General features: G+C 36.9%; 2 protein-coding genes across 4 annotated transcripts in view; one reads left to right on the plus strand and one right to left on the minus strand.

The window, feature by feature from the left end:
- LOC134655419 (CHH-like protein) overlaps positions 1-8,073 on the plus strand; it is an 82,871-nt gene extending 74,798 nt beyond the window's left edge. For 2 of the 3 annotated variants that reach the window (XM_063510886.1, XM_063510885.1), the window contains exons 2-4: positions 5,129-5,349; positions 5,930-6,050; positions 7,460-8,073. In XM_063510886.1, the coding sequence (XP_063366956.1) occupies positions 5,129-5,349; positions 5,930-6,050 (342 nt within the window). In that variant the 3' untranslated portion in view covers positions 7,460-8,073. The remainder of the gene's footprint in view (positions 1-5,128; positions 5,350-5,929; positions 6,051-7,459) is intronic. The other variant, XM_063510887.1, reaches the window with a different exon arrangement.
- Positions 8,074-14,995: 6,922 nt separating this feature from the next.
- The window catches only part of LOC134655381 (optineurin), a 34,615-nt gene continuing 32,182 nt past the window's right edge, over positions 14,996-17,428 (minus strand). The window contains exon 15 of the mRNA XM_063510836.1: positions 14,996-15,098. Within this exon, the coding sequence (XP_063366906.1) occupies positions 15,009-15,098 (90 nt within the window). The 3' untranslated portion in view covers positions 14,996-15,008. The remainder of the gene's footprint in view (positions 15,099-17,428) is intronic.

Raw genomic sequence — 17,428 nt, forward strand, 5'->3', positions numbered from 1 at the left:
GGTACGGTCTTAAAACTTTATAGGTATATATACTCGTAGGGTTATTTATTATAGTCTGACAAACCAATTTGTCAGTCAGTAGAAACAAGCGCAAAATTTGTATTATGTAAGTACTAGAGCTTTTTTTTTTAGGTAAGCAGAGCTTAAGCAATAAAAATCGCACCTTTATTTTTCAAAATTGCAGCCATTTTCTTATGACATAATTGATATACCAGACTACAAGTAAATTCGGCATCATTCTCTGATCGGAAACTGACGAGATACTCGTATATCTTTTAGTAGTAAAGTTTAGAGTAGTAATTTGGAAAAGTAGGGTGGCAGATACTCTTGTTGCGTGAAACAACGCAACAAGACAGACAGACCCTACTTTTAATGCTGACGATCAGTTTTTAAACTTGCTTAAAAGGGGAAACTTAATAGGAAGCGGTATCCGAATTCGCGCTAAGGCCAGCGTGAGGTGAGGTCGCGCGAAGGTTACAACAATGGCGAGATGGTGCGATACCATCCATTGTCCCAGGCGGCCATTTTGTTTCACAGCTAGTGTTTATGGACAAGTCGATGATTATTATAGTGATTTTGCAAAAAATGTGATATTAGTTGTACCTAATTGCTTCCGTCCTAAGGTTGTCGTCATGAAACTGTATAATGAAAATGCCGAAAATCGTAAATTAGCCAGGAATGAGAGAGGAGAGGCTTAGAATATAATGGATATACCTACACGGTAAATGTGGCTTTCCTACACATATACACGATTCAAAATAGTTATAATGGCTTGATTGTAGTTTGTGATAATCAAGGCTCGGAAAACGCCCGTCATTTAGAAAACATTACCCTGTTCCATACAACACAGTCTTTATACCAATGTCAACGATTAAATATGCCCCAATGACATCCGTAGACCGTAAACGAACATTTTCGACTCGTAAATGGATCCTAAATTATATTTGTTTTTCAAAATGACGAGCGTTTTTCCGAGCCTTGGTGACAATCCAAAAAAAATGCGCGGTGAATTTTCCATTTAATTTCCATCTGTACGAAAATGTGGCGTTTTCTAACCATGCATTGTAAAATGTATTTGCAATACATAAGTACCTAAAAGGTTAACATTACCACGCAATCTTAGGTGCAACTTATAAAGTCGCTTGTACTTAAATAACATTAGGCTGACGGAAAAATACTTGCAATCGCGATCGTTACATTACAAGTATATGGGCAAAGTCACCTCAAATACACAACGAAATAGTCCTAAAAACACACAGAGTCAAAACTTTCTTACTGCATTTCAGCTCTGAACGAGCGTGGTGCCATTTTGTCTGTCCTCAACGACCAATGTAATTTGATCTCCATTACGTGTTTACCCTCAACTGTCTGAGGTAACCGGGGGGTCAGCCTACGCCGGCCTGTCTGACATGGATACAAGTACGATTTGGTGTAAACAAAATAAACTCTGCGTGTTATCTGTGAGGCCGACATATTAATGTAAATGCAGTATAATGGTGTGTAATATTTGGAGACTAACACTATGAAACTCGGGTTTATGCTTCAACTGCGTAATAAGGTTTTATTTAAAAACTGCTCACGGAGCGTCTTGTTAACTCATTTACGTATAACAAAGTACCTATGTAAGTAAGTACCTACCTATAAACTTTATGGACATGCAAGCGACACGAATGTTACATAAGTACATAACATAAATATGTACCTATAGGTATACATATGATGGATTTATTTTACAAGTTTGTATACACCCACAAAATAATAAAGTAACATTTGTTGCAACTCTGTAATATAGAGGCCCAACGAGCCGACATGTTTCATTGATAAAGGCTTCTTTTTTTAAATATTTATATCTACACTTACAAAAACCGCTCAATTTAAATTCAAACTTTTGTACAATTACGTGAAGACCTCTATGGTTTTTTGTAGGACGGGACCCTAAAAAGGCCTGTTTATAAATCGTTCAATAATGCGGGGCATTATCTCTTGGGTGGCAGCCGAGCAGTCTAGCCTGCCTGATTACTATTCGCGGTGCGCGCAAGACAAATTGCAGCAGGCGCAGTGCATTCATCAACCGTAGTTTGACTTCGATGTTTGAATAAGGGCGTTTTTTTTTGTTGTCCCCTACAATTTTTTTTTTCAAATTTGGGATTTTTTATGTTATTTCTACTCAAAATCACGAGCTCATTCTATCCTAATAGGAGAAAAAAAGTGTCCCTAAATTTCCATACATTTTTCGATCTTTCCATTACGCGACCGCCCTACAAAGTCTATGAAAAATGGTGACGGAATGGAAATAAAAACCTTAGGACACTTTTTTTCTCCTATTAGGATAGAAAGAGCTCGTGATTCTGAGTAGAAATAACATAAAAAATCCCAAATTTGAAAAAAAAGTGTAGGGGACAACAAAAATAAAACGCCCATAAACGAGGGAGAATTTAGCGATTGGGTGAAATGCAAGAAGGCGTCTTTCCCGAGGATAATTAAATACATATGAACTCACATTTGTAGACGGGTCTATCGCCAATACAACGGGACAATTAAATTTCGGAAACTTCTCATATTTTTGTATGGGTTTGTTTCTTTCACATTTCCTTATTTAACCTATTTAATTTTCCCGAAATATCCGAAAACTTTTCCCACTTTTTTGAAACTTTCCCCAACCTGCACATCAACTTATTCCTCCGCAAGTTTTACCCCCAGCCGCTCTTTGAATGAGATTATAATTCTGACGTTCACATAAAGCACGATTAAGTCACGTTACTGGCTTAACTACCCTACTGCGGTAGATACAGGCCTCGACTCGGGTGCGTTCACTCCTTATCCACATAGAAACCGTGGAATCTTATGTTTAATTGATGACTGTAGCCATATACGATGCCGCCGTTCGCAATTCCCCGTATTTTAAAAGTATAGTCAAATGTCGGCCGCTGATCGACAGCTGAGTTAAACAGTGTCGTTGCAAACGCTTACCAAGTCGACTCAAGAGCCAGGGCCAGTGTAAGGGCCGATACGACTACACGCCAACTGTAACGTCGGCTTGCAGTTCCCATACAAGTTGCAGTTGGGTTGCAGTCCGTCTGTACCGGCCCTAACCAGAGGACCTACCGCAAAAAAACTCTTGGGCTTTGGAGCGATAGAGGGGCAAATAGATGAATGTACAAAATAAATGATTGGTGGTAGGCCCTTAACTCCGATGAGCGACTAATAGTCCTTTTAGTTTTATATTAGAGAGAACTGGGTATTTAATCGTTTGTCAATTTTAACAAAGATTTGATAATCGTTTGTCCTTATCCGTCATATTGACATTTATATTTCTTAGAAAAAGACAAATTTAAACCAGAGATCGCTAAGTTTTCGATCTTACCCCAATGCAGCTTAATACTAATTTCGATAGGTCACATTACATTGGCGCTTTAGAACTCGAATCGTCTGCTCTAAAGGAATACACGGACTCCGTTCTCATGCGAGGACTAACTTTATTATACAGATTCAGATTCGCCAACTTATTTAGTCTACTACAAAGCTTTTATCCCACGGATAAACGGGCTATTATCGCTTGTTGTAGCTCCTTGTTAAGTTGGTGGTTCAAGCTCGTTACGAACAAAGAGATCTTTACGATCGTGAAAATCGAATCGAATCGAAACGGGTTACGGTTCCGTTGCGATTGTTTCATCGTCAACGTCAATTTAACGGATGATTGGTTGCTTAAGAAAAGAGTTGTGTGTTTCCAATTCAATTATTTACATTTGAGAAACAAATGATACCTACATGACTTTGTTGTACAAGTAAAATCTCAGTAAAATTCATGAATGAATGATGCTGAATTTGACATATAAATATTACTATTTAATGCACTACCTGCGAGCTGTGAGCATAATATAAATAATAGCACTTACATATTAAGAGATTTTAACGCACTCTGGGTGGAATTGAGAAACCTAGTTCGAGAAGTCAACGAAAGAGCCTCTTAGTGCACCTACACTTTCTGCACGGCCCCCATCTACCTAGATAATCGGCCAACAGACTTAGTGGGACCACCATCACACTATATTAACACTTTACAAGTCCACTTTGCTTAATAACTAGCCACTCACTTGAGCTGCCAGTTTCAAAGGACTTAATACAAGTTTCCACTGTAAGTACTTTACCACGGTAGGATTTTACAGGTCGTTATCACTTTATAATAACACTCTTGTCCTATTTAATAGGGTATATTTTCCCTTGATGCACGACATACTTAACAGCTTGCAGATTAACAACTTTATCTAAGGGTCTGCAACACTCTTATGCCTTTCACAGAAAGTCTATTTTACATAAATTCTCAGCAAAATTTTGTAATTCCTGAGCATGTGATAAATGCAAATATGACGGCTCGCGCCTGACAGATGGCGATTGCGCGGAGAGTTGCGCTTGCGACACTGGAGTGTCATTTCAATCGCTTACATAGTCGATTACTCTAAGGAACCATTAGATTTGCACTTTTCAATCACTGCATAGTTGCCACGAATCCGTGGCTCAAAATTTCCTGATCTCGAGACTCGCTTGGAGTCGATAAGCAGCTTAAACACGGCTTAGTATCGAATGTTCGATTTACCGACGTAATTATTATAAAATCGATTAGTGCTAGGGCCGGGTTAGACCTTGGCAACAGGAAATTGAGTTAGTTTAAAACGTAACCGTTAAGCGTAACGAGTTAATAGGACCTTTGGTTAATTAGTTTTCTGCCCAGATATATCATTTCTAATATTTCTATCCCATATTTATGCGACTTAGGTGGTCACTCGTAAACTAGCGCTGTTACTTATTTAAATTCAACTATCTTATCTAATCTTAATATTGATATTGACCAACCTATAGAAAAACAAAGAGTTGAGTGTGCACTGTTTTAGCTGGAACTAAATAATTCACTTTGCCCTCGGTACTAATTTTACAAACAAAAACCCATATGCAAAAAAATCAGTCCTAATAATTATCAAACCCCTTAAATATCAGGTAAATTCTAAATTAAAAACATCAATGTCGTTTTTAGACAGGATTTTACCCTTGGAAGTTAGTGGGACTATTTATAATCCGGCAGCGCCATCTATTGTTAAAACCATTTATTAATCCCCTTCTTTCTCTGTTACAGATGCATCTAAGCTCAGTACAATTGGCGTGCGCGCTCCTGACGCTGGCGCTCGCCGCGGCGGGCGCGCCCCCCGCGGCGACGCCGCACCACGTCGCCCGCCGCTCCTTCTTCAACCTCCAGTGCAAGGGCGTCTATGACGCCGCCATCTTCGCTCGCCTTGACAGGATCTGTGACGACTGCTATAATCTGTTTAGGGAGGCGCAGCTTTACACTTTATGCAGGTGTGTTCGAAATTTGAATTTTGATGTCCGTGGTAGCGAGGATACGTTAAATGAACTCAGAGTCAACACTCGCACAGACAATGTGAAAATAGTAACCAAATTACACAATAGATGGCGCTACTCGATTATTTTAACTTTAGAATTCATAACTTTTTAATTAAATACATATAAGCTTAACGTGTCCTTGTTTAAATGTATCATTGATTTATGTTTAAACAGACCCAACCTGTAATACGATACAGTAAATGAATTGCAGTAAACGAATTAATCGCTCTTACTTAGGTATACTACCCACATTAGTCATTAGGTACTTTAAAAATTTTAAAATGAAAGAGGGTTCAATTTGTGAGCAAAACAGCTAACATACCTACCGTTTTGAGCAGACAACTATACAACCATAACGGTACAATCCGTCAATCAAAGTTCAAAATGATTTAAAGTAACTTAGGAGAGAATAAGAGCGTATGCGCTTTTCTACCTCGTCCCAGTATAGGTTTTTTTTACCCCGATTGAATCCTCTTTCGTTTAACCACCAATATGTTGTTGTATATGTGTTATAATATGTTTTCCTGGGGAACAGGCAAGACTGTTTCACGACAGAGTACTTCAAGGGGTGCGTCGAGGTGTTACAAGAACAAGACCAGCTAGAGCTCTTCAAGACATATATAAAACAGTTACACGGGGCGGATCCAGGGATTTAGGTGAACATTTTATTTTGTTTTCTCCTCTCCTTCATCCTTTTCTTACGAGTCTATGAGACCCACCACACTAACGTCGGCGTCTAGTCAACTCTATGGCTGCTGCTCGACGCAACGTTGGCGCAACTGGCGCCGTCATTTTCCATAGCGCTGACTAGACGCCGACGCTAGTGTGAGGGTCTCTATAGGGTGAAGTCTGAGACGTAATAATAACGCTCATATTACACCCTAAATAAAGACTAACTGCTTCCTTTTCTAATTATTTCTTCTTGGGGTTAACACTTAACAGCATGCACTTTTGCTGGTTCTGCACTGGTCTAATTTCAAGCACCTATTTCTTACAATTCTAACACACCTAATCGCATGCCTCTAACTTTACTACCTTTAACTTAAGCTATAAGATAGGTAGGTACTTATATTTTATTACTAATTATTTGTCTCTACCTTACGCCAGAGCTGTCAGTATGATTATTAGCCTGCTAAGATTATTGCAAAACGTAATCGTCAAGTTGTTTCTATCTAAGTTTATCAGGTAAAGATTTTTTTTTACTAAACTTCCAATATAATTGTACTTTCGTAATTAAATTTTGTATTATTCGGTAACGTAGCCACGTGATTTATGGTGTTAAAATTAAAACCTAGGACATTCATCTTCCAGTCCCGTTAGAGTAGTTAGGGGAAAACCCGTGACTAAGGCAAGTCGATATCAATGGCATGCAAAGTTTTAGGTCAGGCAATAAGTTCAGTAGACTAACACGCTGTATTAGCTCCATATTGTAGGTACCTACCTAAATAAAGCTAATTTGGTTTATAAATAGACTACAATAAACCCATTAACTCCAATTTATTATATGCGAGTTGACCTTTTACAGTAAAAAATTAAAACTGATATCGTCTGTGAGTAGGCGTTTTGATCTTACCAAAGGCTTTTATTAAGCTCCGCTTAAAGGCTTGTGTAGGCTTTAATGGACTTCTTTTCTGATTAAGCTCTGAACTTTTATGTACTCTGTAGCCTTTTATTAACTTTTCGCTATTAATATTCTAGTTTCTTCTAGATAATCTACATTTAAGAACTTACTCTACTAACCTTTAAATAAGTAGGTACATACTTTTACTACATCCGATATTTTTACTTTAACTTGACTAACGTTTATTTAATAGCATGGTTAAAATGTATTGAGTTCTACTTCTACTTACTAGTTGATATAATTATTTTGAGTAAAGTAACAACAATGTATTAGACAATACAGACTTATTGTATACGAGAATGTATCTTTAACATGAAATTTAATCTTCAGTCTAGGGTCCGTTAAAGTTTGAATAAAACATTTTTGAAGTTACGAAAAACGCTGCTTAGCGATTAAACAGACCCAAAAAACTTTAGACCTAATAATATTTTTTTGTCGTTCCAGGGCCAAATGTTTCACCACGCCCTACTTCAAGGGCTGCATGGAGTCTCTGTACCTCTACGACGAGGAGGAACAAATAGATCAAATGGTGGACTTCGTCGGACGCTAACGCACTCAACGCCATCTAGCGCGCGGAGCGGTCAACCAGCGCTCAACACACACGCTCCGTCGTCACTATCGCCATCTAGCGCGCGGAGCAGTCAAATAGCGCTCACCACACGCTCCGCGGTCACCATCGCAATCCTTGACCGCACGGACGCTACCACCTTGCGTACACTGCGGTCAACGCAAACGCGGCGGTCACAGCGGTCGCCAGCGCAGAAGCAGAAAGTCACGTTCCTCCTGCTTTCTATCCTCAACGTATTCTAGTCTATTATGCGGCATAAATTTATTTATGTTTGCAACTAATGTAATGTTATCATAATTCGTATTTAAGGACATTTATTATTATGTATTTTATTAAACGAAATGTATATTTTATTAAGTGTTGTGTGTAAGCTTAGCCAAGAAGTAGTACATAAATCAGTCCACCTCCTAGGCACTGTCTGACAGCTTCTCGAAGATGCTGGCCATCTGACTCGAACGAATTCGCGACGCATTCCAAAACCAGTATTTTTTTAAACCTACGCTTTTTATTTTTTTTACTGTTTAAAGGACTAAACGGATCTAATATACATGTACGCTGTAGTGATAAGAATCACACATGTGGCTTAAAGTTTTATAGAAATATTGTCAACTAGGTATTACATTTTTAACGTCCAAACATTTTCCCATTACTAACCTACAATTAAAATTTAGATTTTATAAGTATTTTGAACAAAATAAATTATTTAAAATGTCCCAATATCGCAAACCATATCCTATTTAAATACATACCTACATTTAACAGATTTTACGAAAACTCTAAACAGACGTTGTAATCATCACAAAGTATTTTATTTTTAAATAAAACTGTTGTCTGTTTATTTTGTTTTGTACGGAAAATTATTATTTTTCGCTGAAATTAAATTCTTCGCTTAACCGTTTAGTGTTAAAGGGCGCGAGGTTGAATTTATTTAGTTATTTAATTTAGTTTTAAGTATTTATAAAGATTTATTTTTATATACTTCCGAACTATTTATTGTTATAATTTATTTATTTGCACAACGGAATATGCAGTTGAAGTAGTATTTTAATCGGTATTATTTCAAAAATAAATTGTTAATGTAAAAGCTGTATTTCATCTCACAAGGTGCTATCAATGCGGAAATATGTGACGTTCCACGGCAAAAGGTACCTTATGGCAGTTGGCGCTTACGTCGCATAGCGCCGCAATAATAATAGCGCGCGGCGGCGGAGCGGCGTTAACAATAGCGTAAGCGCCAACGGCCATAAGGTACCTTTAGCCGTGGGACTCCACATATAATAACATAACTAAACATGTTAATCTTTAAAGAAATCAAACTGAAAATGAATTGTAACTATCACCTATTTATATACTGATCTATACACAGCGGTTTATACTTAGTTAACAAAACTTTCGCTTGTCTCTCCGAATCTCACTTTATTTCTATTAGCTAAATAAATAAAATAATGTATTTATTGATAACTCAACAAATACATTATTTAGTTAGAATTGCGCATTGCGTATATGTAGAACCGAGGTGCCAATAACCGTTAGTACCTAAATATTGGTTAGAGATATGTAGAGGACCTGTGGTATTAATGTAAAGAATATAAATTTAGTAAAGTATACTCTATTTGTATAAATTTTATAAAAACAGCCAAGAAACGCTACGGGTTCCGTGAAATATATTTCATTTCGAAAATCATATGTGAATTTTATTACACCTTTTCACCTCCATCCCTTATTATAGCATTCGGAGAATAATGCAAGAAATTAGATAGCCTCGTAAAGCCCAATGTGCATTACAATGCACACTTCGTTGCAATCTAATTAGAAGTAGAACCTTTCATAAACCGATTTTTTCAAACAAACGAAATTAATCCCAATTTACTATACAACAAAGGTCACATTAAAATTAGATAAATGTTGTATAGCGGGCCTTACGACGATAGGTATATCTTTACCCACCTAGATAGAGAATAATTGTGACGTTCCACAGCAAAAGGTACCTTATGGCAGTTGGCGCTTACGTCGCATAGCGCCGCAATAATAATAGCGCGCGGCGGCGGAGCGGCGTTAACAATAGCGTAAGCGCCAACGGCCATAAGGTACCTTTAGCCGTGGGACGTCACAATAAGTCTTTTTTCGTAAACATGGAAATATCGTCATTGCCTCGTAACATGAGGAATAATGGATAAGATAATTTCATAATGACAAAAACAAATATACATTATAGTCATTTATTTTAAACAATACAATTAATCTATTTTGACACATTTAAACACATTGTGCGAATCACAGAAAGACATAATCAAATCTTTATTATTAGATAACTACAGAAAAACTTACAATAATATAGTGATTTTGTTCTGTGTAACGGTCTTTGGGAGACCACAACGAGTGTAATTAAACTAACAATTTTCTAAATATCTGATTAAATTGATGTCAGGAATGTGAAATGAAATAGTATATGTACTTAACTACCTACACCAGAAAATTTTATTTACTTACTTTTTTTAAATATTTTCTTTTTACAATTACATTTTTTACGCAATATTATGACCCAGTCTAAATAAGTTTTAGTAATAATTTGCTGTTAAACGCTCGGTATTTGCCTTTACGTTGACAATTTTTTTAACTGTGGCATTTTGTCGATAACTTTAACAAACGTTTGCGTTTGTGTATCAAAAGTAAAGTAGAATATTTTGAAGATAATACGCTTTATGTTAGTTAAATGAAATTTTGTAAAGGACTTGTCAGTAAGAATATATTCCTAAAAAAATTTAGTCGACGTGTTTTTGGGCCCCTGTATGTTTCTATGCTTTAAAATGTGCCGAGCGGGAGTCATTGCTTAAGTTTAATGGTAGGTATAATTGTCTACTAATCGCCTTATTCATAAACGGTTGCTAACTTAATCAGTTGATGATCGTCGTTTGTTCCTGTTGTTATGCCATAGAGAGGAACAAACGACGATCATCAGCTGATTAACTTAGCAGACGTTTATGAATAAGGGAGTAAGTCGTTTAATTTATTGTACATATATCTGAATATTTACTTCCTGATCTCTTTGTTACAAAAATCTTACAGAATTGGATAAAATAAGTCTCACATTAAACTTAAATGCTAACAAGTCAATAAATTGTTAAATCACTAATAATCATATCGAAAACTTAAAATACTATGGTAATAATATTTATATACTACGCGTCATTAAATTATTGGCGGTAGGATGTTTTAGAAGTACATAGAATGATATTTATATAACTTCCAACAAACATTGAAATGTGGACTTTACCACAACGGTATAAGAACTTTTTAATACTTAATTTTCAGCAAAAACAAGGTATAACACGAATAGGTTAAATATATACCTTACTAGAATGAAATACGGTACATATTCATAAATGTATAACATCCAAATCTTTGGGAATGACGCCGCCATCTTGGAAATGTCGTGGTAGAATTACATATCCACTAAAAAATTATAATGGCACTGATGATAACTATAATAATATATCTACTATGTGGTGACATCTTGAGGTCAAAAATACAATTATACGTCTTAGTACAGCTAGCAGCAGAAGTAACTAAGCAGGCTAGGGTATTAAAAAAACCGGCCAAGTGCGAGTCGGACTCGAGCACGAAGGGTTCCGTACCATTACGCAAAAAACGGCAAAAAAAAACACGTTTGTTGTATGGGAGCCCCACTTAAATATTTATTATATTCTGTTTTTAGTATTTGTTATAGCGGCAACAGAAATACATTATTTGTGTAAATTTCAACTGTGTAGCTATAACGGTTCATGAGATACCGCCTGAAGGACAGACGGACAGCGGAGTCTTAGTAATAGGGTCCCGTTTTTACTAGAGATGCAACGGATAGTTGTTTGGCCGGATACCGGATATCCGGCCTGGACACTGTCCGAATATCCGGTATCCGGCCGCCGGATATTCGGCCGGCGGAACTATACCTATATTTTGAGTTTTGCAGGTGCGCGTCGTGTAGGTTTCGACCTGTTACGTAGTGAACGTTCGCGCGGACACACTTCTAGGATCGTAACGAGTTTTATCATGTCATTACGTAGTAAGTTCGTTTATAGTTACAAGTGCGCGCGCGTATTTTTGTGTAAACAAATAAGTGTATTGTGTGACATTGGTTACGTATTCATTTCTATCTACTGTGTCGTTAGCATTATGACCGTGCTTGTTTTTTAGATTCCATTTTTTACCCCAAAATGTGTTAATTGGACTATCCGGTATCCGGCCGGATAGTAGGGCACTATCCGGTATCTGGCCGGATACTAAAATAACGGCCGGATAGGCCGGATACCGGATAGTAACCGGATATCCGGTGCATCTCTAGTTTTTACCCTTAGGGTATGGATCCTTAAAATAAAACACGGGTGTTTACAGGTCAAAGGAGTCTTGGCCAAGACTTGGGTCACTCTGACAACACCGACTGTCGAATGTGTCGCGAAGAGAAAGAGACAATAAAACACCTAATGTGTGAATGTCACGCCCTCGCCATACAGAGAACGAAGGACATTGGAGCAGGCTATCAGGAACCGAAGGAATTTAAAGCACTGCCCTTGAGCTCCATCCGTAATAAGGAGATGGTCGAGAAAGCTCTTGAGTAGGCACACGGTCTTGAGGGGGCGATTACACAAAATATCCCAATGGGTCGAAGTTTAATTAATGGGTTTAAATTTTGAATGGATTTAATTATAATAATTGTAATTTTACCAATTTATTTAAGAATTTCCCATTATTACTAACACATTTAATTCTACACAACTTTGGGAACAAATCACATTATTTTATTAAATATTTTGATTTGTGTTTTTTAAGTAGTCACACTACTATGTATAAATTATAAACTGAAATAGATGTCATATATTAAAGGATCCGGCCTTCACCACTGGAGGGCTTCGTCACTTTTTATTTAATATATGACATCTATTTCAGTCTATATTTAATTCTAATTTGAATTTAATTATAGTAATTTTATTTTATATGGAATTATTTTCTGAAATGAATTATTTGAATTTGAAGGACCCGCAAGAGCCCCCGAAACCATAAGATAAGGTATTCAGTAATACGTATAGTGCTCATTATACTTTTATAAATAAGTTGTGTTCAATTAATTTTGAACACCCCACCCGCTTATCAACTTCTGCTGGCTAATTAAAGTTTAGCAACAAACCTTAATAATAAAACAATAATGCCTGCCGAGACCGGGTCACGGGTGTCTATTGTTGCACCTATGAACGGGTTCCAGCAGGCCTTCTACATGACATAAAAGCTCTCCAAGGGGCCTCTACGTGTTGGATCTATATTCCCACGCAAGCCTATCAAAAGACCGGGATTATTGGCCCGTGATATCCAAGGAGATACAAACAATAAAATACTTTCTAAATTACGATTTACCTCAACATATAGACGGACGTCATCAGAGCGTTTGTAAAAGAAAATATGTACCATGGTAATAAAATAGTATTATAAAAATATTTTTTTTATGTTTGCGTATACATGATTCACTAACATACATTTTATTTTTTTGTATTTTATAATTTCTATCACTAATAATATATAGAAAGAAAATAATATTAATTGAAAGTAAAAATGAGCCTCTCTATCCGAAATTACCAGTAAAAACATATTGTATACATACATATGTATTTTCCAGTTCCCAGTATACATAGAAACGATAGATCAAATGTCATAGTCATAGTGGAAAGGCGGTTTAAATAAGAATAATCATCAAAAAATTTCATTTCGTAATGCAACTATGAGGTTCCAACGTGATTATAATATAGTTTTCTACATTTTATTTACTACTTACAATTTCATTTCCTTTTGATTGTCTTTTTGAGATCTCACCAGACGGAAAAGGTTGGAATTTCCAACCAATCACAGCCACATTTCATCAACCAATCAGATCCTTCCGTTTAAGAATAACCAACCTCATTGGTAAAGCTTTGGATTCCTCCGAAAACGGTGCCGTCATATGACGGCCGTCATATAGCGGCCGCAAAAGACGGCCGTCTTTACGGTGGCGACATGTGGAAAGTACCACGGCGTCATAACACACCGTCATCCACCAAGGTCAAAGCGGCAAATTTGAAAAATGTAGGCGCGATGGGATAACGTCCCATAGAAAATTTGAATTTCGCGCCTTTTCCTACTGACAAGATTTGCTTGATCATCTATAATTTACTTGGAGGATGAAATATCATCAGAAGAGTAAAATAATCGTAGTATGGAATCATTTATTCAAATCTCGTGTCATTTATTCAAAATGGCGTCACCGCTATCTAATAAAACGTTCACGAAACTATCGACAAGGTCATGACGGCCGTCATCTTACGTTACGTTGACAATCAACGTAACGTAACGCCGTCTAGGAAACCGCGCCATCTTGTTTACATAGACAACGTTCTAGTGACGTCAGTCAACGCTATATAGCGGCCGTAATATGACGGCACCGTTTTCGGAGGAATCCAAAGCTTTACCCTCCTTATACATTTTGAATACGAAGATTTGTACTATTTTTTTACAAAAATATTATTTTTATACATGAAAAGCTTTTTTTTTTTAAATAATAATTTTTAGTCTTTGTGGGAATAATATATTATACTTAGCCAAAAATTAAAGCACCGAAAAGGAACGAAATCAAAAAAATCACAGTAAATCGTACTGTATGATACCCACATTTTCAATCTTAGTTTGTGTCTCTAAAAAAAATTAAAAACAAATACCTCGTTTTAATTACTAAGAAAGTCCCAACGTACGATTATTAAGAAATATTTTAATTGCTTCTTGTTTTCTTTAACACAAAATTAATAATAGATTTTTTTAATTTTCTATATTCTTATTCTTCTAATCTTAAAAACGAGGTAACTATCGTCTAAAGCTGCGTTTCCATTGAGGCCGAGACAAAAGACGTACGGAAATCCGACTAATAGAATTGGTTGTCTTCTCCGCTCCGCTGGATTACAGCAGTGGAAAGGCACCACTTGCACCATCCCACCAACCCGGGGTTAACTGGTTAAACCCGGAGTAACCATGGTTACCAGTACAATCTGACAGTGGATTAACGGCTTAACCGGTTAACCCCGGGTTAGTGGGATGGTGAAAGTGGCGCTAAGATACAGGGAGACAAACATACCAAAAGCCTTGAAGAAGAGAAGTCTCCACCATAGACTAGGAATCCTCTAGACGGAGTTTAGACCAATTGTTTCATGAAACCGATGCTGCCAAAAATACTGGGGTGCGGGGGACGAGGTGAGCGAGTCCCGTGCCGTGATTGGTCCGTTCAAAGACACGGACGTCACACAAAGACACTTTGACTCGAAAATGGAGTAAAATTACCGTGTATTTGTGGCAGAGGGGGTAGCGGTACCATGCTCAGTCTGGAGGATGTCTTGTCTGTGGTCTCCATGAACCTTAAAAGTCGTCTAGACAGAAGTCGAAATGGTCTTCCATGGCCTTGTATTGCTCGCTCGAGAATCTCAGGCACTTCGGGCACTTGTACACCTGTAAGAAAACATCAGATTAATACTTATTTAGTCACTCTATGGCACACCAACACACTAAAATTATTTTCGCAATTATCAATAGGGAATATTACGCGAAAGTCTGCGTAGGGGGCGCCACTCCCACAATAAGTCACAAACTAAGGGTCTACCGCAAACGAGAGTCGAAATTTTGTTATCTAACCCCTCTATCACTCTTGCATATTCGAGCGATAAAGAGGCAGATAGCCGAGTTTCGAATTCGCGTTTTCCGGTAGGCCCTTTGTAAACAAACCGCCTTGATGTATCAATGTCATATTTGATTGTCTTTGAAAACTTGTCAATAAACAGTTTAAGGTACAGTATGTATAAGTTAATTAGTCTATGGTATACTAAAGTCACTAGTGCTGCACTCTGGTGTAGTGATGGGTAGGACATCAATTTAAAATGAGTTTGTATGAGTACCTCATTTTCTAAAATGTGGTGTTACAATGTCTTACTTCAAATGAGGTGAGGTACTAGCATATTTTCAGCGTCAACTATTCCATTAATTCCAACAGCGAAAATTGTTTTAAGTTGTATGAAAGCTTGCAGCGCTTACGCTTGTTGTCTTTCGTGTTTAATTGTTAACGTATTTTCGGTGGTGACGCGAAGCGATATTGAAGTACGTCGCGTGTCGGTCTCACTCCCTCTTTGGGTATTTCTAATTCATTGTTTCATTTTGAAAGGATTTTTGAGGGGTTCATGTCACAGAGAGGCGGTGAGTGGTACAAACTCAACGCATTTCTCGGTGGACCTTTTGTCGTTGCAATAAGGTTTGTAGTTCGGTAGTTGACAGTGTGGATCATTACTCGTTTCTTCATTTGAGACATTTGAGTTTTGAGTGTCGGCGAGCAGGCGAGCACCTAGCGCCTCGCGCAATCCAGGGACTCTGTTGCGAGTTGTGTGGAGTGTATGAGTTTTGACGGTCGCGAGACTCGCGAGTGAATTTGAACGGATAAGAGTTTTTTTGAAATTTGAAGTGTGTGAATGATTTGTGTGGCAAGAGGTGTTTGTGATGCGCGCGAGTAAATGAGTAAAATGAATAGAGGAGTGAAGTAAGACATTTTTGCGGTACGAAGTACTGCGACAAATTAACAAAATGAGTGGTACAAATGAGGTGCCTCACGAGTGAGCAACTCAACACTACTCTGGTGGCAAAACATTGCAGTAATCCTCTCTATAATAAAAATATAAATCGTAAAAATCTTATTTCGTAAAAATCATGCGGGTATTTCAAAATAATTATCACATTGGTAATTAGAAGTGCATACATAATTAAAACAATGGAATCACGGTAAGCAAAATGGTTATAGTCAGTAGAGTAATTTTTATTTTTGGTTATTAGATTAGTCCATAAATATTGATTTTACACTCAGGAGCTATCAAAAGTTTTGATTCAAAACTATACAAAACGGCTCACTTTGTAGGACGACTTTACACATCCCGTTTTCATTGCGCGAAAGTGTAGTAAGTAGTTCAACAGAGTATTGTGGAAACTGTACTGTGTGTTGTTTTTGCCTGTTTGTTTCCCACAGTAACTAAATAAATAAGTAACTAAATATAAAGGGAGGTAAATGGAGACTATGTTTGTATGAAAAAAAATACATCAAAACAAATGCATTTATACAATTCATGCCATACATGTTAATTGTCTATATTAGTCTATAGCAATGCAATTGTTGAGTAGGTTAGGCATTAATCGGTGTTAGATCTCGTTAATACAACACTCAAACACTCAAAGATATAAAATAATAAATATGTCTCACCATAATCATAAAAAAATAATACGCGACATAGATAAATAAAGATTATTAGGACTCATTTAAAAATAAATGACTAAACTAATATAATTATAATTTATTATGAAATAATTAATATATGTACATAAAAACTGCAAAATAAATGTATATTTACCTAAATGCATTTTCTAAATGTTTATTAAAAATGCCCCAATATTTGAATTGCCAATCTCTTTTACATTGCAATCTGGCAACACTATAATCGCGTAAACGTATAAAGTCTATTTTTTTATTCGGTAGACTGAAATGACAGTTAATAGTATGAAATGACATTTCATGCTCATACAATTAACTGTCATTTCAGTCTACGGAATAAAAAAATAGACTTTAGTCCGGCATGAAATTGTGCCACTTAAGATCGGTTTTCCTAGGATAGCGGTGCCGTCATATTATAACGGCCGTCTCCATACTAAATAATACGACTAAATATGGATGTCGTAGTATTTGTATGGAGTCGGCCGCTATATGACGGCACCGCTATCCTAGGAAACCAGAGCATTACTACGTAACT

Source organism: Cydia amplana, chromosome 16 (genome assembly GCF_948474715.1).
Source record: "Cydia amplana chromosome 16, ilCydAmpl1.1, whole genome shotgun sequence".
NCBI lineage: Eukaryota > Metazoa > Arthropoda > Insecta > Lepidoptera > Tortricidae > Cydia > Cydia amplana.